The following is a 24,264-nucleotide window of genomic DNA, read 5'->3' as shown; positions in this document are numbered from 1 at the left end:
TGCTTGACATGCATTAATAGAATTGCAGGCGTGCCAAACTGAAAAATCAGGAATATTTTTCCAATGACAAAAATATTTCTAAATAATAAACATAATAAGGCTATCTAATTAATATATGAAAGTGCAATAAAACATCCATATATTTACTATTTGAATTATTTTATAGAAAAATAATAGTTTAAACTATGTTTGTATAATTTTTAACAACAGTAGCAGATTTTGCTTTCTTTAAGAAACAAGCATCATAATTTTGCCCAACAACTGCCCCCTAGTCTGTTTTTTATTAGTAAAATTGTTTTCAGTGTATCAAGATTCATGCTAGATCTGAATGTAGTTTTTGTTTTAATAATAATACTAAAAATTCTCTCATTTTATGCATTGCTGTGGGAAATTATTAAGAAGGCTAGCATTATTTTAAAGAATTCACTATACTTTAAAACTCTATTGCCATTTTTTTTTGATTATACTCTATTAAGTATCTATTTTTGTTTTTTCTATAACTTCTAGTTTTTCTAAATATAAATTGCAAAATTATGAGTGTAAATTATCTGTTGCAATAACAGTACCTTCTTTGAAAAACTAAGCAAAGCACAACTCCAAATCTATTAAAAATGTCTTCTATTAGGGAAAAAAAAAAAAAAAAAAAAAAAAAAAAAAAAAACACTGCAGTTACTTGAGAAAAACATCTGCAACTTTGGCATGTAAAATTATTTCACTGTTACTTGAAAATTCATGTAGAATGTAATTACATACTAAACAGAAATAATTTCTGACACTAAATAAAATTTCTTTTTAATTTCATCTGGAAGTTTTCCACTACTTCGTTAGTTGCAGCCATGGAGGTAGGAAACGAAGAAGCCTGAACTGGTTGCCATTAAGATCAATAGTTTTTGACAAAATCGGAGATAAACATTTTGTAATTACATCGTAAATATAAGAATAAATCTATCTATTTTCTTTTTTTTTTTACAATATTTCTGTGTCCTAATTTTGTGAAAGACTCCATTTCTAAACACAGGGGCGTAGCTAGAGGGGGGCAAGGGGGCATCTGTCCCCAGGTGCAGAATCCAAGGTGCGCCAAACTAATGTTATGACATTTTAGAATTAAATGTTTTCCATCCTTGGCAAGCAGTAGAGGGCGCGAAATCTTCAGTTGTCCCTGGGTGCTGAAAACCCTACCTACGACTCTGTCTAAACAACATTTCATTCTGAATAGAACTAAATGCTATAGTTTCCCAGAACAGTTTGTAATTTAAATGAAATGTTTTCACAGGTCTTTGGTACTTACATTAGAAAGAAAATTTGATGCAATTTGATTTTGTTCAGTTAACGATTACAAAAAGTAAAAAAAAAAAAAAAAAAGTTTATTATTAATATTAAAATTATGCATTATTTCTTTTCTAGTTACAGAGCTTCTTTCTGAAATATGCTATGATTTTCAGCTTTTGAGACATCTTTTAAATCAAAAATCATAGTCACTCTATAATTGATCATCTGTTTGGTTCATTTCAAATTAGAGCAACTTTTATTTTAACAGTGAAATATGTTAAATATTGCTGCTGATTTCTGATTTTCATGTACTTAACTTTCTATGAATATATCTGAAGGGATAAAAAAAAAGGGGAATTGTTAATATTATTTAAGACTTGTAACTAAATTATTATAAAATGTAAGGAAATACTTCTTTTCAAACTAAATCAAAATTTTTTAACCCTTGATTTCAACAATACACATTCTTAAAATTCTACTTTACTACTTGCTTTTAAGTACACATCTCATAGACTGTGCTTTACAACACTTTCAAATAGATCGTTTTCCAGTATGAACAATTCTTGCTTAAAGATTTTTATAAATATATTCTACAGAATTCCATCTTATGTTTACAAATAAATGTTAAGATCTTTATATAATTAGATAATATATATAATCATTATAAATTTATAATATTTAAAAACTAGATTTCTTCACATTCCCAGGAATATAATGAATGAATAAATCCTTCCTTTCTAATTACATTTATAAATAAAAACTAAACTCAGTGGCGTAACAGACCTAATGAGCTAAGGCTTTTTGTGCCCGAAAATCTGCTTTCTTGACAGTGGGCCACGGGGTGCGTAGGCGTATGCCCTGGACAAATGGTCAGCTTGTCACAGAAACCCCAGTGTTTAATCCCCAAGTGAACTTAGTACTCCTTTTATTTATCCAAGTGATGGAAATCAAGGGATGAAAGGCTGAATTGACCTTGTCCAGCCCGGGAATCAAATCCCGGACCTGTGGTGCTGCTGCGCTAGCCACTGCACCTTACATTTATAAATAGTATAATAAATATTTATGTATTTAGTCAAAGTAAAGTAAAGACTTCCATGGGAAGCATTTAACAATCTGGAATCAATAAGAGAACCACTCACGATAGGACATCCTATGACAGAATACACAAAGGTTTTCACCTTCATGGATCATCCTATTTTCAAATTCTTAATAAGCTGTCATAATGAAGTTGCATGTTCATATGCTCACATTACTCTGACCACACATGGGACTTCCACTTTGTCGGCAAATGTTACTGTCTACGATGTTATACAAATATATGGTTACAAATGAAGGAAAAGTTGACTTATTGGCATATAAATTTATTATTTTTAATAAAGATTACATGATTTACAAGGCAATTACATTTTTTAGTTAAGCTATAAAAATGCAAAGTGATTATTTTTCAGTTATATAAAAATAAAATGAGTTTAAAATGAGCAACTGTTATGCCGTTCTCCTAAAAATTATTAAAAAGTGCATATACAGTGAAACCTCCTTACAACAATATTTTAGGGACCAAATAAATATATTGTTGTAGAGAGGCATATTGTTATATCCAGAGCCCACATATTTTGAGCATTTAATAAGAGTTTTTTTTTATCATTATTAGTTTAAGGTGCATAACATACTACTTTTAAGTCTATATTTAGAAGAAATCAATTTGTAAAATACTAATAATAGTGGTTTAAATACTAAAAAAATAAATAAATAAGATAAATTCAGAAAATAAGCGCAGAAATATTCACAAACCTGAAAACACTTTTTATTGAAAATAATCCAATATTTTTGTTTGTTTATTGATTTTTTTAACTGTTAAGTTCACCAATACTGTATGCATTGAGTCTAGTGCACGAAAATGTTCTTCATTTGTCGACAGAAGGCTTGAAAAAAATGTCCGTAGAGAATTCACAGATTGAAGAGCTTCCTGGGATGACAATAAGGACTGCGATGGACCTGTATTATCATCATCATCTTCATCATTGTTTTCTATCTCATCAGTAATTTCAGAGGGAATATCTTCATCAGTAACTCCTGCGAAAACCATAAGATCATCATTTGCTGTTAAATAGTCTTCTATACTAATTCCAAACTTTTTACCGCTTGTTTTCTCAAGTTGGGATACGGATTTTTTGATGTGCAAAACACATTCTTGATCATCTGAGAAATCATTGTCTATGGAATTTTCATCATTATCAGATTTTTTATCTTTCATAACACAAAGACCGGCCCTTTTTCCAGCAATTCCGAATGGTTTTTTCTGTTACTTCCCACCAACTTCCAGCAATATTGTCACACGCTTCCTTGACATTTACAGCTTTGAAAGGGTCTTCTACTTTATTTTCAAAGTTTACAAGTACGGAGTCCAGCAACCGTTTTCTGTAATATCCTTTGAAGCACTTAATTATGCCCATATCAAGAGGCTGTAAAATTGAAGTGCAATTGGCAGGGAAAAAAGCGATTTCGATATTTTGTAGCTTTGGAAATGATGTGTGAGCACTGCAGTTATCTATCAACAAAACGATTTTTTTCTTTCTCTTCTTCATTTCATTGTCTAACTTCTGTAACCATTCGGAAAAAAATTTAGACGTCATCCAAGCCTTCTTATTTGCTTTATACTCCACGGGAAGGCTTTTCACGTTCTTAAAGCATCTTGGCTTCAATGATTTACCAATGACGAGAGGTCGTATTCTATGCGTTCCTGTGCTATTTGTACACAGAAGAACAGTCAGTCTCTGCTTTGATTTCTTCCCTCCATAACACTTTTCACCCTTGAATGTCAATGTTCGATCGGGTAGGAGTTGGAAAAACAGCCCAGCTTCATCTGCATTATAAATGTCTTCTGGAGCATACTTTTCTAAGATTTCTTTCTCGTTTATCAGGGCTGACTTTTTCTCTCCGTGAACTTCTTGGAAAGTTTTTCCATGACGATCTTGAAAACGCATTAACCAACCATTGCTAGCTTTGAAAGTTTCGTTCCCTAGCATTGCTGCAAATTTCCGTGCTTTTGCACATAATAAAGGTCCATTTATTGGGATATTTGTTGCTCTCATCTCTTGAAACCATTTTAAAACAGCAGCATCAATGTTTTCATTTGTCGTAACTTTCAGTCGTTTTCGCTCTGGGTTAATTTCATTTGAAGTTACAGCATCTTCGATTTGCCTTCTCTTCTTTAGGAATGCTGCAACTGTAGATTGCAATAATCCATGTTTCTTAGCCGCATCAATCTGCTTCATTCCCTCATCAATATCATTTATAACGTTCAGTTTATCTCGAAAAGATAGTTGCTTTCGCCCTGCCATCTTAGGGAACAATATCGCGTGAAAGAAAGAAAAGTTTAAACCAAATGTTTCGCGTAGAACTCAAAATCAATAAAGACTATAAAACAACCTTTGAACTCACTTTTCAGTACGTCACTTAACAACACCCCGCCTCCATCTCCCCCTGTTCCTCTAACAAAGGGCACTTGTTCTGTGACAAGGTGACCAGACAGGTCTAGATGTCCTTAAACCTTATCAGAATTCCAAAGCTTACTGGGAAATGAGACTAGGCATACATTTACACTTCACCCCCCCTCACCCACTCCAATTCCCAAAAGGGTGGTCTTCATCTGTTTTGAAATCTGAACAATAGCTATTTATTCAGGGATAAGCTGAATATCCACAATGAGTCTTAATAGACGGAAAAAATAACAAAAAAAAAAAAAAAAAAAAAGGGGGGGGGCATTTGAAAATCAAAATATTATTATAAAGGGAGAAAATAATATTGAAATTTAGATTGAAAAAAACGTTTTACAGAGGTTTATTGTTCTAGAGAATATAGCAATATTGAAGGAAGATTAACATTAGTTTATATGCAAAATCACTGGGACCACAAAACATTATTGTAGTAGAGGGAGTTATTGTTGTATCGGGTATCGTTGTAGCGAGAGTTTACTGTATATTTAAAATTTTTCATTTTTGGTATTATGTGTCATTACGGTATTATATGGACGATAAAAAATGTATTTTATTTAAAACATTTTAATATTTGGAACATAAAATAAAAGTAGCAGATACATAATAAAGGGCATTGAAAGAAGTATAAAAGTTTTCACATTTATACTAGTTATGAGGAAATCGAGCTTTAAAATGTGTTATATCTTAAACGTACGTTAAGATATTTATCATTCTTTACACATAACATAAACATTTTGCTAAAATGTATATTTTTGTAGTCCAGTAGCTTAGAATTTTATAAAACAAATTGATAATCAAAATCCTTGTTGCAAATTACTGAAAGAAAAATCAAGATGTGATTTGTGTGGAATTTTATGTTTAACAATTTTACTGCAACATTTTGTAGTACATCCTCCCTTTAATGACATGCATCATTATTGTAATTCCATGTGCATACTTGCCAACCTATGACACTCAAATACCAGGAGATTTTTTTAAGAAATCAGGAGATTTTTCACAATGTTAAAAAGACTTTTTAAATGATAAAATTATAGTTTTTAATAATGAATGAACTTTAAGTAGTAACTAATTCTTAAATGCAAGCAACACAAAAATACCTTACACATAAAAAAAAATTTTTACTACACGCATCGTTTAAGAAAAAAAAAAAAAAAAAAAAAAAAAAAAAAAAAAAAAAAAAAAACCCTCTTTAATCAGTTTTTGTACAAATGTTATAAACAGTGGCAGATTTTGCTTTCTTTAAGAAAGAAACTTTATCATTGTGTTCACAGCAATTGCCACGTAGGCCTGCTTTCGCTGATAAAAGTTTTTCTAATGTGCTATCTCTAATATTAGATCTAAATTTAGTCCTCGTTTTTGCAACAACACTGAGGATCCTCTCACACTCTGCATTACTATAGGGAACTTTCAAGATGACCAACACAATTCTAGACAGTTCACTATATTTTAAAATTCCATCAGCACCTTTCAGTTTTGCAATTAAACTCCACTGGGTGTCAATCGTAGCTGATTTTATAACTTCATCCAAGTTTTCTAATTGTAAACTGCTGTTATGCAGCTGTTGGAACTGTTTTAATTTTTCCTTCCTTTTAGAACTCCTTTCAAGATAATAATAAATATCAACAATGTGTTCATCCACATTTATTGGTAAAGAAGTTGCCCCTTTTTCAGCTGCTAAATTTAAGAGGTGACAGGTGCACCTCATAATCTGAATTTTCCTTTCTTAAGATGCCTGCAACACCAGCCTTCCAAGCCTACCAATACTGGTGCATTATCGGCACCAAGTGCTAAGCAATTATCCAGAGTGCCTGCAGTTTTCTTTTAAAGTTTTAATAATTAGCTGTGCTATATTAAAGCCTGTCAAATGTCCTTATAAAGTGGGAACATAAAGTAAACTGTACTCAATTTCTGAAGACTCTGGATCGAAAAAAGAAACAACAATTGGATACAGTTTTGAATCGGTATTATTGCTTCCATCAGTAGAGAGGCAGACCGGAGCTGTTTTAATGCAATCAATAACTGAAGATTTATTTTTCAAACCCATTTCTTTAACAATTGCACCTGTTTTGATTCTTGCACCTTGAGTATTTCTTGGCGATTTCACTATCGGGAAACATTTTTCTAAATAAAACTGCAGCGTGATCCGATGCATTCAGTAGCAGGTTGTGCTCCAGTAAAAAGGCAGAGAACAGACATTCTGCATTAATAACTTTTTGGTCCTTTGTTTCCGAAGAAAAATTTAATTTTTCGTTTTTTTCAAAACAACTCATGTTATCCTTGTGTTTTTGTGTATGCACGTTTGAGAACATCTGCCCTTCCAACATACGAAATCGAAAACTCGCAACGACAGGCGGTACACATCGCAAATTTATTACATTTCCTTGAGGAAATAATGGAAGGAAAGTCAACTGTGTACGATTTTTGAAACGTACACGAGTATTTCACCTTTCTCGCAGACGTAACAAAAGATGATAATTTCTAAAACTATTTCCCTAAGCCACGTGTACTCACACAACTCAGGACAAAATGAACGAAATAACTAAAAAGAACGTCCAAATAACAACTTGCTTTGTCCTCATTGGCTAATATATGCCAGCTGACACGCAGTGGAGCTCGAAGCCTATTGGAGAACTGGAGAATGACGTTTCTGGATACGTATAATGCTCTCACTCACAAAGCAGAAGCTATCTGATTCACAAGGTTTTGTTTTAGATATAATGTAGAGAAAATTCAATTGCTTTCAGACGTCCAAAAGCACTTTTTTTATTCATATAACAAAGTATTAAGCCAAGTTGCATAAAAATCGTGAGAAATATTAAGAATAAGAAAAAGTCGGGAGAAATATATTGTAAATCGGGTTGGCGGGAGAGTGGTTGAAAATCGGGAGTCTCCCGCCTAAATCGGGAGAGTTGGCAACTCTGTATGTGCATTCATACTATACAAAATGTCAATGGTACTTCCAAGAGGTGACTGCAATATTTTTCATCATTAGTTCTCTAGAAAAGAAAATACAGTCAAAAGTCATTAATTCGGACACCCATAATCCGGAATGATCTATAATCCAGACCTCAAAGCTACAAACTTTCTGCGTATGCGTCGCGTTCACGCATGCGCACAGGTGTTTACGAGAGCGCGTAAGACCTTTACGGCTGCGAATATGTTTGTGCGCATGCACGTTTAATGTGTAACGGAGTTATATGCTAAGCTAAAATTATCAAATTCAGTTAAGTTAATGTTGCAGATTGCGTTGTTCCTTAATCTTAAAATTGTATCCGGCTTATTATTTTTTGCAGACTGTTAGAGCAATTTCATAAAAGTAGGCTTGAACTTTCGATTATGTCAAATAGAATTTCCGATATATATTTACTAATATGTAATTTGTATCTACAAAGCGAAAGTATGTTTTGAAATCCGAAATCTGTTTATCAGTTTCACCCCGCGGATTGGAAGTTGATTTGTCAGCACTATCCTTATCTTCAGAGCAGATGTTTTTATTTTATTTGGCTTATAATTACTTACTAAGTGTAGTATTTCATTTCGATGTACTCTGTCTTTGATATGATTTAAATCAAGTTCCTTGTCATTATAATTCGCTTCCAATAGTGAAGAAAGTGACCCAGAGGTTATTGAAAACGAAAACATTTCGATTGACAAATTAGTCGGTATTCTCAACACAGCAATTATAGGACTTGAACAGCGGAACTTTGTAACTAAACAAGAAATTATGTCTGTTTAGTAGAATTAAAGAGAAAGTATTATCACATGAAACGAAGCAACTTACAATGAAGGAAATGTTTAATAAAGTAAACAAATAAATATTAAGCTTTTTCTTTATGCAAATTTTGTTACCCTTTAGATCATAATTGTTCTTTATTTCATAAATTACGGTTTCATATTTTTAATTTTAGAATTTCTGCATGCCATCTTACCAGATTTAAACTGATGATCTATAATCCGGAAAAATCGATAATCCGGAATCGTCGAAGTCCTGACGAGTCCGGATTAACGACTTTTGACTGTAATAAACCATCCACATATGTTTATGTTTCAAAAATATTATTTTAGAAGTTTTACATAAAGATTAAAGACATACAATTCATGAAGAATAAGAAATCCTAGATGGATAATGATGGCAGAAAGAATTCCAATAATATACATAAGTAGATTGTCTAAAACTTTATATATTTCCCAATTCAGGATTTTTACACTTATAGATATTTGATGCTTTGCTTTTGAACTTTTGTTTATGGTGCTGATGATTTTTTCGACTATCTTTTGGCTCTGAATGTTTCTGAAGCTCTGAAGCAATTTTCTCATTACAGTTAAGAAAGAATCTTTTACTCCGTGTGCAATAATTAACTTTCAGTTCAGTTATTTCTACATGATTTTATTGTTTTAAGACTGCCAGTATCCAAAATGAAGATGACAAATTAAAAGTCAAATTTTTTTTTTTTTAAAATTGTTACTGGCTGCATTTATTCATTTAAGCTTAATTTCTATGCAGAAAATGACAAAAAAAAAAGGGGGGGGCAAATTTATAGCTACATTTTCTCTTTTGGTTAGAAAATTTTGTATATTTCATATAATCTTGGTGGATATGCAGTGGCACCTTGATTTTTAGTTTTTAATGGGATGAAGGGAACCAAATTTATTACACATATTAGGTTGTCTGAAAAGTCCATTTTTTTATGTTCTTCAAAAGTCGTTTATTTATAATATAAAGAACAATGATCAGTCAATACATTACCCATTTTGTTTGATAACTTTTTCCTTTCTTTTAATGAGCTTTGTAATTTCTCATTCACAAAAGAACCTAGTTTTATCAATGAAAATATGCACAAGGTGCTGATGTACGGCCTCATCTGAATTGAATGTTATACCATTAAAAAGGTTTTGAAGAGATTGAAACAAGTAAAAGTCTGAGGGAACAAGGTTAGATGAGTATGATACATATAGCAACATTTCCCCCCCCCCAAACTTCAGTAATTTTTATTAGCAATGAAACTTGTGTGTGGTCTTGTTTCCAAGCTCCTACCGACAAGCCAACAAATCAGTGTGAATGTGTGTTGTCAACTGGACAATCAATGAATCCATCTTCCAGAAACTTCCACAGCTCATTAATCCTATAGGAACTGCATTTTATCCCGACGACACATGACCACACCCAAGTTTAATTATAGGACAAAAATTATTGGAGTTTGGATAAAAAGTTTTGCCACATGTATCACACTCTCCTGATAATGTGTTTTCAGAATTTTACCTGCATCACTCTCTTCAAAATTTCTTTTGTGGTATAACATTCAATTCAGATGAGGACGTAAATCAGCACCTTGTTCAGCTTTTCACTGATAAAGCTAGGTTCTTTTGTGAATAAAGAATTATGAAGCTCATTAAAAGAAAGCAAAATATTATTCAACAAAACAAGCAATATACTACTGACTGATCATTAGTCTTTATATAAATAAAGGACCACTAAAGAAATAGAACAAAAGCATCATGACTTTTAAAACAACCCAAGAGTAAAAATATATAATATTTTATCAATCAACAACATTTAATATTTTCAACATGAAAGCACTTATTAAACTACTTTAAATAAAAATTTATATTCTGTCTTTTAGTTCTTTAGTGAATTCTGTTTCTACTGAAAATATGATTTTTTGAGACTTAAAATCCTTTTTACAATTTATGTCACTTCTAATTTCCACACAGAGAAACTTTTTAACTTTTTATAAAACTTGTTAGATTTTAATTAAACTTAGCTTCATCTCTTATTCATCATTACCTCTAGCCTTCATGCTACTTGTAGAGCCAAACTGAAAACTGAAATGTAAACCCTGGAAACTAATAGAAATGAATGAAGCCACAGAAATAAAATTAATGTAACTTGCAATGAAATAACTTTCGAAATGATGCTAATAATGTAATTACATAACTCAGGATCACATGTGAAGTATTAGTACAATAGTAATGTTGTCCAATTTATAGTCCAAATAGAAGGTAATGCAAATTATAAATATATATCTAATTTTAAAACATATTTTCCCCCCTAAACAATTCATGTGGAAAATGCTGAACAGAAAAGATAGTTTGAGTAAGGATGGAATGCAGAAAAAATAAGTTTATTTACTTTAAGAATAAAATTGGTGAATGATATATATGGGAAAATTATCACTGCAGGAATGATAGATTGAAGTAGTACCGTATACAACAATAAAAAATAAAAATTCAAAAAGATCAGCAGTTGGCTCTTATGACACTTATAATCTGGAAATAGTCAAATTCTCTAATATTTCTTCCATTATATATTATTACATTCCTGTAAATGTTTTTAAATACTATATAAGCATATGCTATATTTACAACCATTATACAATTTTTCTTCTCTTCTTCATGTGATTCATCAGGTTTGCAAATTCATATCAAGATGATTACGAAAGGATATCAACAAAAACCTGGACTGATTTTAAGCAACTATACTATACTTTACTGCATATTTTAGTACTCTCCACTAGCACTGATAGATTTTCCAAATATTTTGCCCATGATAGTAAACACAAAAAAAGTTCTGGAACTTTTGATGTAGAATATTATTAATAAGGCAAATAGCACATTTTCTCACACCTCAGCCACATTATTTATAAACTGCTTTTTGAAAACTTTCTCTATCTGTGAATACAGGGAAAAGTTGCCCAGGGCAGGAAGATTTGTTAAGTAGTATGAGTGAGAGAGAAGTCTCATGTTGTCTTCCCTCTTGGATGGAACAATTCTTAATAATTTGGTGAACAATCTTTCAATGAACTTCATTAGTAGCCTGTCACATTTTCTCAATGTTTCCTTCATTTTTTCTCATCACTGGATGCCTAAGATGTAACAGTTTACATCTGAATGTTACCATGTTTTGAATCTAGAAAATCACAACTGATTTACTCAAAATATCAAATTTAAAGGTTTACCCAAACTATAAGTCTTAGTTGCAGTTTTCCTCTACAGAAAACAAAATTTCACTCAAACTCTTTATTCTTTGTGGCCACATGTCACAAAATGGTAGGATGCTGAAAACAGAATCACATACAGATCAACACTGAGGAAAACCATTCTATTCAGAGTGATGCCACTTGACAAATAGATGCAAGAAGTTTTGAGATAACAAGGCCTACAGAAGGGGTTGGTAAACCCAGGAACATGCACTGTATGTGGCATGGGGGACTATCTATAATAGCAAAAAAAAAAAAAAAAAAAAAAAAAAAAAAAGGATTTTAAAAAAGTGTAAAATTTTTTAATGTCAGGCATATTTATTAATTTGAAGAAATGTGGCAACAGACATCCACAATGTCATAAACTTCATTTTTTTTTTAAGTCAAAATATATGGGGTTAATAACAGTACAGTTTTCAAACACTGCAAGTTACTATATGCTGCTTGCAGGCAACAGTTTGGGAATGCTTGTTTTTAAGGAAGTTACAGTCTGATGCAGTGTGACTTATGAGTACAATGACAGACATGAATCTGAGTTTCAGTCTTCTAATGAGCATTTCCTTGTGCTTTGTCCTTATGACAGTTTAAAAGCAAACAGATGTATGCTAAAAAACCAAAATTAGATATTGATTTTTCTAAAGCTTTCTGGATTAGTGAGTACATATTTACACAACATTTTTTTTGTTCTCTGGGCTGTGAAAGTGTGTTGATTTGAACATCAAGTGCAGAAAGCCAAACATTAAGCAAATTCCAAGGGGAAACCCAAAACCATCAACAGGATTGTTTCCAGGTATCAGAAGTAAACTATTAGTCAGCTAGTTGGTATGAAAAACGCAGAATTTGTTAAAGAAATACTAACAAGTTTGGCAGAACTTAGTGATTAATCTTACAAACAAATAAGCTTATCTCATATTCGGGAAATAACTGCTTCATCAGATCAGTGGACAGGCATATAATAGAAATGGAAGAAAAATAAACAAAACACTTCGGCTTTCAGTGTCACTGATGATGAAACCATTGATGTGAATGATGTGTCGTAGTTGCTGTAGTGGCTCGTCGACTGAGTTTAAGATGAACTGGGCTTCTTCATCCCACCTCATGGCACAATTATGGAGAGGACACTGTTTCCATGTTTCTCAATTGCTTTGAAGAGCAAAATATTAATATTAAAAATATTTTGTGTTACCACAGATGGAGCTTCTGGTTTAGTTTGCACTAAAAAGTGTTTTGTAAAACTTCTTGGAGATCATACTGGCCATCACATATTGTATTGTGCTTACATTGCATTATACATACATAGAATTTGTGTGTGAGCTAAATGCAGCTCTGCATGTCAGCTATATGCTGTAATGGAAGCTGTTGTTAAACAGTGAATTTCATAATGTTTTTCTCTGCATTGACTCACAAACAATTAAGCATTACTGGAAAAATACAGAGCTCATATGGTAATCCTCCCCTCTGTACAGTAACATTCGCTGCCTTAGCCAAGGTAAGATGCTGGATGTATTTGTGTCATTTTTGGATGCAATCTTGTTCCTTGATAAACAAATAACAACATTTTCCAGAATTTAGTGATGAAGGTTTCCTGATGATATTACAGTACATCTCAATGTATTAAACAAGCATTTTCAAGGTGAAAGGCAAAAACCTATTAGAACTTTACTAATGCTGACAGATTCATATCAAAATTACAAATAGTTAAGCATGATATTATCAATAGAAATTACAAGTATTTCTTAAATATCGCTAAACTATTATGAACTTTTACATAGATGAGCTCTTGCAATATCGTAGAAGCACTCAAAATAAAGCTTATATTACGAGGGCAAGCCTTCCAAACTTAAGGATCAATGTCTTGAACATGACAGTACAAATAGTTCTACAGCAATCTTACAGTGCTCGGCATCTATGCTTGAAACTTTCATGTGTTTGAAGAAAGAAGCATTTGCTCATTTTTCTCTTTTCACATTGAGCTACACATGTCAGCAAGTTTTTTTTCACACGTGAAATATGTCTTGAATTTACACAGATGTCACCAAACAACTTATCATTCAGAAGTGTATGCCGAGCCAAAAATTGCTGAAGTCCAGTCCTGACATATAGCAACTATGCAAAGAGAAGCAAGAACAAAATTAAGGTAAATAAATAATTAAACATGCTTCTTGCCAATCTTATTAATAAATGTTGATTATAAGCATTGTTTTTTGTAGAAACATAGTGGTAAGCATTGTTTCTTGTAGAACGATAAGTGGTTTATGACAGTGACATGCAGAATTTCAGAATGCTGTAAGAAAGTTTTGGCATAGTAAGTGTAGATGGTTGCTGATTCCAGGCCTAGAGGAACAATCTGTAATTACAAAATATTCGCTTGCAGTTATTTTTGGGTACTCTTACATATATCTGTCATTTTAAGCTGTATTTCCTCATTTTTTAATTAAAAACAAATTTAATTAGTCAGTTTTTCACTTAATAGCAAAGATAAGCACAAAATTTAATGATATTAAGAAATAAATTGAATTTAAGCAACTATTGCAATGTTTTTTTACAAAATAATCACAAAAATTAAAAAGCATGATTTTTTAAATGTAAACATTATCATCAGAAATTTTATACAAATACAGTGATGCTTACTTTATAAAAGCAATACATGATGACTAAAATAAAAGTTATTCTGTGGCTTTAATTCCATCTTTAAATTTTTTCAGATCAGCAGCAAACAGAATCTGTAATATTATATATATGCATAAATGAATTAATATTTTACTCAAACAGAAATAGTGGAAATAAATATAAAGGATAGCAAATTAAGAAAGCATGAACAGAAAATATCTATTTCAACTTTTATATAAATATATTCTAAAATGAAATTTAAATATTGCAAAAATGTGAATTTTAAGAAAATTATTTTTTTTTTTTACTTACTAATGACTTTTTCTATTATAAATTTGAAACATATAATAAAAAAATAAATTGCTTTGCTAGTTTTAGGTTTTGTTGCAAAACGTTTTTTTTAAAACATTATTAAATGAATATGAGAATTAAAATTTCAAAAAATTAAACTTGCAGCAATTTTTTTATGAAAATACTTGCTTATATTTTTTTCCTCTCGATTCAACTCCACTGCACTTATTGCAGCAAAAGTTAGCAACTGACAAAGATCGAAAAGCAGAATTCTACAGATTGAGCAGAGAAAGAGAATGAAAATATTAACTTGAGTTAATTTGGAAATACTCAACTATGAACTTTTGATAAAGGAATTCAGTTTTTTTTTTTTTTTTTTTTTTTTTTTTTTTTTGTTTCCCTTATCTGCTTTACATAAGAACTAGAGATAAGTAAAAATTAGCAGATATCCTTTTATATCATTTAAACCATTTCTTGATTCTATTAGAAATCCAAATTTATTACTGATTAAAACTGACTATTTCTTGAAGTATTTGCAGCATACAATTAACATTCACTACAATGATCTTTCATTATTGTAACTACTCCATTATACCAACTGCTGCAAAAAGGCTCAAGTCCTTCCTTTTTTTATGCCTTGTTATTTTTATATTTCATATAATAACAGGCCAGAATCATTTATTCCACTATAACACCTGAATCCAGCTTTTCTCATTGATGAATTAGGTATGCAGCTTTAGAATTGGGCAGATGCAATGCTTTTCTCACATGAACTGAAAACTTCTCACTCTGATTTTCAAAAACTGGGTCTGAATGGGTTCAATTATGATTTAGAAGTTAGTACTAAATATTGACTAATTGACAGACATCTCATTACGATGAAAATAGAATGAGAGAAACATGGATCTGTAACACTAAGTTTATGGTAAAACTCAGCTCTGCAGCACTCATTTCTTCATATTCTCCAAGATGACTGTCTCAAATAAAAGTAATGTGGTCCTTTACATATAAAACTAAAATTTGACAGAGGAAACAAAAACTGATGTTCAATTCTCATATTGTTAAAACATTCATGATTCTCGAAAAGCTCATTATTTACTATCATTAAAAACTGAGATTTGATTAAGTATGATGAAGAATTCAGGGGAACCAAAAACTGATACTCAATTCTTATACTGTTAAAACATTCATGATTCTCAAAAAGCTCATTACTTATTATCATTAAAAATTTGGATTTGATTGAGAGTGATGAAGAACTGAATGCTTTTTTTTGGGGGGGGGGGCGCCTCCACATAAAATCTGCGGGCCTGTAAAGTAGTACTTGAGATGATGGTGAGATATTTCTCAATATTTTTTATTTTGCAGCTCTTCAGATGAATTCTATATTATTCACATGTTTTCTGCCAGTTTCAGGATAAATGAAATTGTATTTGTGTTTCCCTTGGCAATTAATATAACCATACTGTTCCAATTCTTTCATTTTATACCCCTTTCAACAGTTGGAAAAAATAGTCATTCCATCTTTCATGTGTCTTTTTATTTCATTCATTAATGCGGTAGCACTACAGTTAGGGACCATGGCAAGAAAATTTCTCTTGTTTCCTGATAAATACCAAAAAATACTAATTGGGGAGGAAGTATTCTCCTAAGATTTAGAAGAAGTATTTTCATTTCTTGTGAGCATGCTTTTGTGAAACTCCACAATGTATTAGATACTACTACTAATTTTTTCATTTCCTGCTTCAACCAATTCAAAGAGGCATAGTTCCTGTAGATAATTATTTCAATCAACAAATCATTTTGCCTGCCTTTTCTAGTTGCTTTTGGCAGAACTTGGCAGCTGCTCGTTCCTCACACCAGCAATTAATGAATCATAAAGCTGTTGCATATGTTATGGGGGTTTCCTTTGAATCAAATTTTTTAAAATGTATTTTAACACTTTTCTGACATATGCGAATATTGCACTCCAATAAATGCATTATTTATTGAAATATTAATTTATTAGATGTGAAAGATTGCAATATTTGTTTTCTAGAAATATGCTATATTCTGCAAAGAGCAGACAGACTTTATTTCATTTTAAGGTAAGTTCCACAAATTCATAATGATCAAGCATTACATAAAATTGTGTAAAGACAGAGAAAATAGAACATGAGTATGTAAGGCAATTAACACTCTGAATGCTGAACTGTGGTTCTAAACAAATTTTTACAAAACAATTTAAGGTCATTACTTTACTTCAATTTATACCAGCAATAAATTGCTGACATGCGGTAATACAAAAATGCCTATACAAATTCTCAATATTTCATACATATTAAAATCATAATAGCAATTTGCAGAAACAATGTTAATTTATAGAGGATTGCAAATACTCATGAGGAAAGGTTGCATTGTTTGAACAAAAGATATATAAAAATAGGAAAGCAGTAGTGATTTCCCGATGGATTATGTAATTATTAATTACAACGCCCATCTGGAAAACACTAGAATATATGTCACCAAAGATTATGTGGTATTTTCAGCCTTTTAATGAAAGTGTCATCTTAAGTTTTAAACATAATTATATGAAACTTCTATTGAGAAAAACCATTTCTGCACTGAACAATGATAAAATTTACAAAGTGAATATTCTATTAGCATTTATATATCACTATAGCAGTATGAAATATATTTACAGAAAAAAATCCATTAACACTGATCATGCTGAAACCTGCAGAATCCACACATGTTCAGCAAATTAAAGGCAAAAAACGAAATAAACAAACAAACAAAAAGCAACAACTTATTTTTTATATTCGAGTTAAAAAACATTCTTTTAAATTGCTGATACCTTATTTTCCTTTCTATAACAAAATGAATGATAACACTACTGATGATAATATAAATCCATTTTTTGCTATAGCAATCTCACATTATAATTACCTTTTTCTGGAAGACATAGGAAATAATTATAATAAGTGCCCACTGTTGTATTTTTTACTCTAATCTTTGATATAAAACTTGTTTTAAGATTATACAAAATTTTGCTTTTATAGCTTAATGAATATCTAAAACAAAACTGAGTACCGTATTAGCCCATCCTGCATAATTTCCAAATCTTTCTCTATAAAAAGATCCTGGAAAGAAAATGTTATTACAAATTTAAATATTATCTTTTAATATTATGAAAAATATACATACATGAAAAACAAATGATAATTAAATCAGCACATTAATGTATACACATATAATAAGTTGTTGTTCACAGTTTATATTATACAAGTGATTAATCATTAAATTATTTCTGGAGAGTTAAGAATAAAAAAAAATTATACCCCTTTATCAAAGCAGCCACCTCAGCTACCAAAATGCAAAGATTAATTGACAAAATTAACAAATTTAATCAGCAGGTTTTGATGTTAAATTTACAGAATGTTTCGACTATAAAGTTGTCCATGTAATCTCACCAATTCAATATTTTTCCTCCTCTACAGTATTTACTATTTTTAATCTATAATAAGCTGGAAAAGAAAGAGTAATTTTTTTGTGATATAATTTATAATATGCAACATATTTGATTTTCACATTGACCTTAGACTGCATGGCATTATTCTTTCATTACTTTTTCCTCTATAAAATGATGACCACTTTTAACTTTTGGTTACGTGAAAAATTAGCAGTAGTATTTTCAGGATATTTCTTTTTGATTCTTTATTATCCCTTCCCCTAAAATGTTAATTACATTTAACTCAGCATCAACTGGAAAGAAGCAGCGGCTAATTTTTTCTTCAAGACCAAGGAATTTTGTATAATCAGCAGAAGTGCAAATATGGCTAACGGTTTATTGAAAAGTAAAATATTTGGAGAGGTAAGCGAAAAACTGCAGGAGGGAGAAAGGTCTTTGTGTTGAAAACTTGTTTTGTGGTTCCAGGATTCCTTTTCTACCAGTTCAGAACTTCATATACTTTTGCACTTTTTTCAGATGGTGTAACAAACAGTTGAATTTAGATGAAACTCAGAAAATATTAATATTGTATTTTATAACAGCACCAAATGTTTAATGAGTTGACTTTTATAAAGATAGATAAATGTCATTTTCCCTTATACTTTGCAGATTTTCATTATTTGAAGGTTGCCATGGCATTCCTTTTAGTTTTTGCCAAATTAATTTAAAATGTCACCAAAGCACTTCTGGCAGCCAATAAAATATTTTAATTTCTTGCAAGCAGGAAAAGGAAGTCATAACAAATCTTGTACATATATATACAGTCGACTCCGGTTAATTGGACCACCGGATAATCGGACCAGCCACTTTTTTGGGCCAAATCCTAAAGAACCGAAACAAATCCTATGTACATAAGCCTAATATTATTCATTTATTTGGACCAAAAAATGTGAGAGTGAATAAGGAACAGAAGCCACAAGTCAGCCTTTTACACCCAATGTACAGGTGGTCTGCGACATATGGGAGGATCTGTAGTTGCGGCTCTCCAGGAAAAAATGCTTTATCAAAGGTCAGGAATTCCTTAAAGTGCACAAAAAAAGCAAAACCGGTGGGAGGTGAACACACCACAGCTTTGGTCCAGCCAATGGACATGGGCATCATAAAAAATTTGAAGACCCTTTATTGTGCAAAGTTGGTTAATTACATCCTTGAAGCAATTGAAGAAAATTTGTTGACCTCATCGTCAAAAGCCAGCGAAGTCAGTGCAAAGGTCACCATCTTACAAGCAGTTAGATTTGTGGCCGACAGCTGGCGATAAGTGAGCAGTGAGACAAATCAGAACTGTTTTTCTCATTGTGGCTTAGCACTTGGTTTTGGAGATGGATGTGGACATGCTCATTGAAAGTGAAAATGATGATTTACATGTAGAACTTCAATAGGTACAAAATTGCGAAGAATTTTTATCCATTGACAACGAGCTTCAGTGCTATGATGAAAATGAAGATTACGACGCTGCAATCGTTGCAGCAAAACACACGACATCATTGGAAGACCAAGAAAGTGATGATGATGATGGTGCATAATAAGTTGGTGCAAGTGACAACACAGGATGCGAGGAAATGCACTGAAACTTTGTGTCGGTATTTCATGTAGGAGGGAAATGAAGGCAGTCCCATTGCTGCATTAGATGTTTGTGGTGATTTCGTTCATGTGCGATTCGTCAAGAGAACGCGTCAGATCACATTGGATAAGTTCTTCAAATGTTGACTGGAACTTGGTAAGAAATTGTTTTTATTTGCTTCGCATGTTGAGTATTGTGGAGATTGTTTCTCAGAATTTTTTTCTTAACCTTTAGAGGCCGGGGCTTTGGCAGCAGTAAAAGCTACTAAAGGACGGGGAATCTTGAACCGAATGCTTTCCCCTTTTTAAGAAATCACCTCCTATTTGCAACAAAGATTCTTGTGTGTAGTTTAATGGATTCTCAGAGGGGTGCATCTATGTTGCAAAAGGAAGACTTTTGAAAGAGATAAGTGGTTAAAACCCTAGGGACGTCAAATTTGACATGTCACCCCACTTTTCAGCCTGGAAAATGGAGGAAAAAGACATGGAGAAAAAAGACATTAAAGTGGACAACCCCGTCTTTTCAAAGAGAGGACTCTACGGCCACTATAATGGCCATCCCATCTTCAAAAGGTTAATTAATTTTCTCAATGAAAAAAGTTCGACTGTAGTTCTTGTTTGTACATGTATGTTCACAATACGTGTGTATCGCACCACCAAGTTCATAATTACATTTTAGAACATGACTTGCAGGTACATTTACTGTTTGCTACATATAGCACGTTCCGTCTTACAACATAAGCCATGTTCGTGTAATCGCACCAGCCGGTTATTAGGACCAAAATGATCGCCTCTCGATGTGGTCCAATTAACTGGAATCGACTGTATATATTGTGTATGTTGAGGATTTGCGGTTTTGCAGCTGAGGATGGTGGTTTGGTAAAACCATCGAAACTGGTCCTGTGAAAATTTCATAAATGTAACGCTGATTTTTGTTGTTTGACTTCTGAATTAGTATTGTATATCTATTTAAAAATTACTTTTTTAATCTTCTACAGGGCTTTATAAATTGGAAATACAAAGAGACTCCCGATTATCCGCGGTCGGATTATGCGGAGTGGATTATCCGCGCCTGCCGCACAAAGTTTTTTTTTTACATGTGTGAAGCAAAGAAAATAAAAATGTTCACAAAACTGAGCGAAACGTTAAATTTGCTAAACATCGTGCTTATTTATAGCAAAAATATCCCAGGCCTTCTCAGAACCTTCCCCTCTGATGACTAAGTGATTTCTTACTCACCTTTGCAGTGCCCGCTCCGCCGCCCTCTCTTGTCTTAATCTTACTGATATGTCCACTTCCTCCCACTCGCCATTGTCAATTTAAGCCTGATAATATTTGCGAACCGGTCGGAGTTAATTTCTTATCTTTTATTGTGTTCAGTGCTTGTGCTTTTTGGTTTTGTGTTTTTCGTTACCGATTTAAAATGTCATTAAAACGAAAGAAGATTGTGTTGACGATTGCGCAGAAACTAAAATTAATTTCGAAAGTAGCAAACGGTGCTACAAGGCAGCAGATGGAATTGGATTACGGAATCAGAACAGTGCATGACATTCTAAAGCAAAAAGACAAACTGGTGAACTTTGCATCAATGTCAGACAGTGCTTTTGCAATGAAAACGCGAAAAACTATGAAAGGTTCTGACTTGTTTTAAACAGCAACATGAAATTCAAGAAATTGGACTTCATGGGGAGAAACTTAGTGGTGACTAACAAGCAGCCGATGATATCCACCATGAATTTGAGGAATTTGTTTTAAAAGAAGAGCTATCTTTTGAACAAATTTACAATTCCGACGAATCGGGACTTTTGTGGAAATACCTTCCCACTCGCACTTTAGCACCTGAAAGTGAAAGTAAAGCGGAGGGTCATGAAAGCAGCAAGGAAAGGATCACTATCATGTCTTGCAGTAACGCTACCGGTGGACATAAACTTAGACTTGTTGTCATTAGAAAGTAAAAATTAAAAAAAAAAAAAAAAAAAAAAGAGATCTTTTAAAGGCACAAGGATAGAAAATTTGCCCATTGATTACTTTACAAAAAAAAAAAAAAAAAAAAAAAAAAAAAAAAAAAAAAAAAAAAAAAAAAAGTGGGGGAGGATGGATGAACCGACACATTTTTCAAGATGGTTCGAAAAAATCTTTGTTCTTCAAGAGTGTAAACATCTTAAATCGAAAAACCTGCCTGAAAAAGCTGTGCTATTGATCAACAACGCACCTTCTCACCCAGCAACAAGCATGCTAAAGTCTTCTGATGGACAAATTTTTGCAACGTTTCTCCCCCCTCCAAACGTTACTGTGCTAATCCAACCCATGGACCAAGGAGTCATTACAACAATAAAGAGAACATACTGAACCAAGCTGCTAATGACCAAAATTGAAGAAGGTTATGATATGAAAGAGTTTGGGAAACACTACACAATCTTGGACAGCATCTACGATATTCCATCTGCTTGGGACTCAGTGAAACCGTCAACCCTCATAAATCATGGAGAAAACTCATGCCTAATGTTGAAGCCAACAACAACCGAACCCCTTTGAGTTGTGAAGAAGAGAATGAAGATGTAGACATGTCCACGGCAACTCTTGCCGATATGGTGAAAACAGTTGCGGGTGGTGACAACGTCGATGCTGAAAACAGTTGCGGGTGGTGAGAACGTCGATGCTGAAAACATTAACGAGTGGTTGGAGTGTGATGTCAACGAACCTGGCTTCGAACGCTTGACAGATGACAAAATTATGAAGAAAGCAAGGGAAGAGACCGAGAATGAAGGAGAGCGAAGTGAAGGCGAAGAAGAGCCCACTGTGCAGATGCGGAAGACTCACGAAGCGGCTTTGCAACAAGTCGACGGACTGCTGAGCTTGAAAGAACAAGACGACGTGGAGTTGGCCGAGAAACTTATGCTACGAAAAATGCAATCTCGGATCAAGAGAAAATGCTTCCAAAGCAAGAAGCAAATACAAATGACTGATTTCTTCTAAAAGGTGTAGTTTTACAGTTATGCTCTTGTAATTACATAATACATTACGGTATTAAAACAGTACATATGTTTTAATTTTTCTGTGTATCCTTGAGGACTCTCGTAAGTACAAAGCACTTTTCTGTTTTCATTAACAAAATGCATTTTAGGTTAGTTTTAAGTGATATACTAAAATATTAAGCATTAGTTAAACATTTCCTGCTGTTTATTTTACGTTTTATTGTACATAAAACGATTTTTCAAAGTTGGAATGACTATTTTCTCTTTTGCTATACCAGTTTTTAGCTTTTTTCGGATTATCCGCGGCGGCCGAGCCACCCAATTCCATGGATAATCGGGAATGTACTGGACTATAAATTAAGTACAATGAAACCCACTCGCTGGTTTTTAATGCAAGTCTAATATTTCAAGCAAAAATTTTAAATAAATATAAGACAAAATTTTTGTACTATTTTTAATACCTATTTCTTGATATGCTTTCTGACTTAATGTTTTGGCACCTTTCAGATGAGGTAAGTAATCTCTTACAGTGACTTGCCAAATATGAGTATCAACAGGGATAGCATTGTATTTATCAAGAGACATTAAACACACACAGTCAGCTACCTAAAGTATTTTCAAAAGAAAAATTCACAATTGTTTTATAAAATGAAACATAATTACTATGGAATAAAAATTAAAAAAAAAAAAAAAAAAACTTTTTTCTGTTACTAAACTGAAAGGTAAAAAAAAAAGATATAAAAGTAAGTAAACATTAAATATAAAATATCAACATTACAAAAGGTATATTCATTAAAGAAGTTAAGAAAAATCACAAAACAAATAAGGAATTCATTTTATTCTTAATTCAAACTTTTTTTACTTGATCTTTTAAGGCATAATGATATTTTTTAAACTAGGCATGAGTGCTTTAAAGAGGCCATATGAAAAATTGAAATTTGAACTTTTAAAATTGTTCTTTACCAATACTGAAATTCCTCTCATAATATTCTTCATCTGAAACTGAGAAACAAAAGAGATAACAGATTTTGGGAAAATTTGTAACTGAAAGTAAGGACCTAAGATTAACGCAATAAAAAATAAAGCTAATAACTACTTTTTATAGATATGCTGTATATAAGTCATGGCCCTCCATCTTCTCACCTATCTCAAACACTTCTATTAATTTACTGATTTGCAACATCAAATGTGGCTGACTAGAATTTTTTGTATTTTCTTTAGTTTTTTCCAGGACATAAGTCATAAAAGAAAATTCTTATATATTCATAGCTTTGCATGCACACATTTTTGAGAAGAAACCAAGAACTGTGTTTAATATTTTATTCGAAAACATGTCTAGATTATCTAGTATTGATGTATTTTACCATAAATCATGCAATTTTTACATTTATATTCATTTGCTTAATTAACTTTTAATTATAAGATGTGAAGTTTATAAAGTTCATCAAATATTATAACTCCACATAATGCATTCCAGACACGCTCATACAAGATTTTGACTTACTGCTGACTTTTTAAGGAAAGAACCAAGATAGAATTTACAATTTGGAAATAGCCATATCATACAGAGTCAGCCATTTATTTTTTCATAACAAATA

The 24,264-nt window shown here is 32.1% G+C and overlaps 1 protein-coding gene and 1 long non-coding RNA gene across 4 annotated transcripts in view; one reads left to right on the top strand and one right to left on the bottom strand.

Annotated features, from left to right (window-relative positions):
• The window catches only part of LOC146997623 (uncharacterized), a 41,883-nt gene that overhangs the window by 3,859 nt on the left and 13,760 nt on the right, over positions 1–24,264 (top strand). The window lies entirely within an intron of this gene.
• The window catches only part of Ogg1 (8-oxoguanine DNA glycosylase), a 32,002-nt gene continuing 18,607 nt past the window's right edge, over positions 10,870–24,264 (bottom strand). For all 3 annotated transcript variants that reach the window (XM_085815266.1, XM_085815267.1, XM_085815268.1), the window contains exons 5-8: positions 23,128–23,272; positions 17,714–17,763; positions 14,375–14,466; positions 10,870–14,090 (exon numbers count right to left, since the gene is read on the bottom strand). In XM_085815266.1, coding sequence (XP_085671392.1) covers positions 14,410–14,466; positions 17,714–17,763; positions 23,128–23,272 — 252 coding nt within the window. In that variant the 3' untranslated portion in view covers positions 10,870–14,090; positions 14,375–14,409. The remainder of the gene's footprint in view (positions 14,091–14,374; positions 14,467–17,713; positions 17,764–23,127; positions 23,273–24,264) is intronic.

Source organism: Stegodyphus dumicola, chromosome 4 (genome assembly GCF_044657685.1).
Source record: "Stegodyphus dumicola isolate Sdum_Otavi_A_Nest chromosome 4, ASM4465768v1".
In the NCBI taxonomy this organism is placed as follows: domain Eukaryota; kingdom Metazoa; phylum Arthropoda; class Arachnida; order Araneae; family Eresidae; genus Stegodyphus; species Stegodyphus dumicola.
This window is presented reverse-complemented; position numbering and strand designations above follow the sequence as displayed.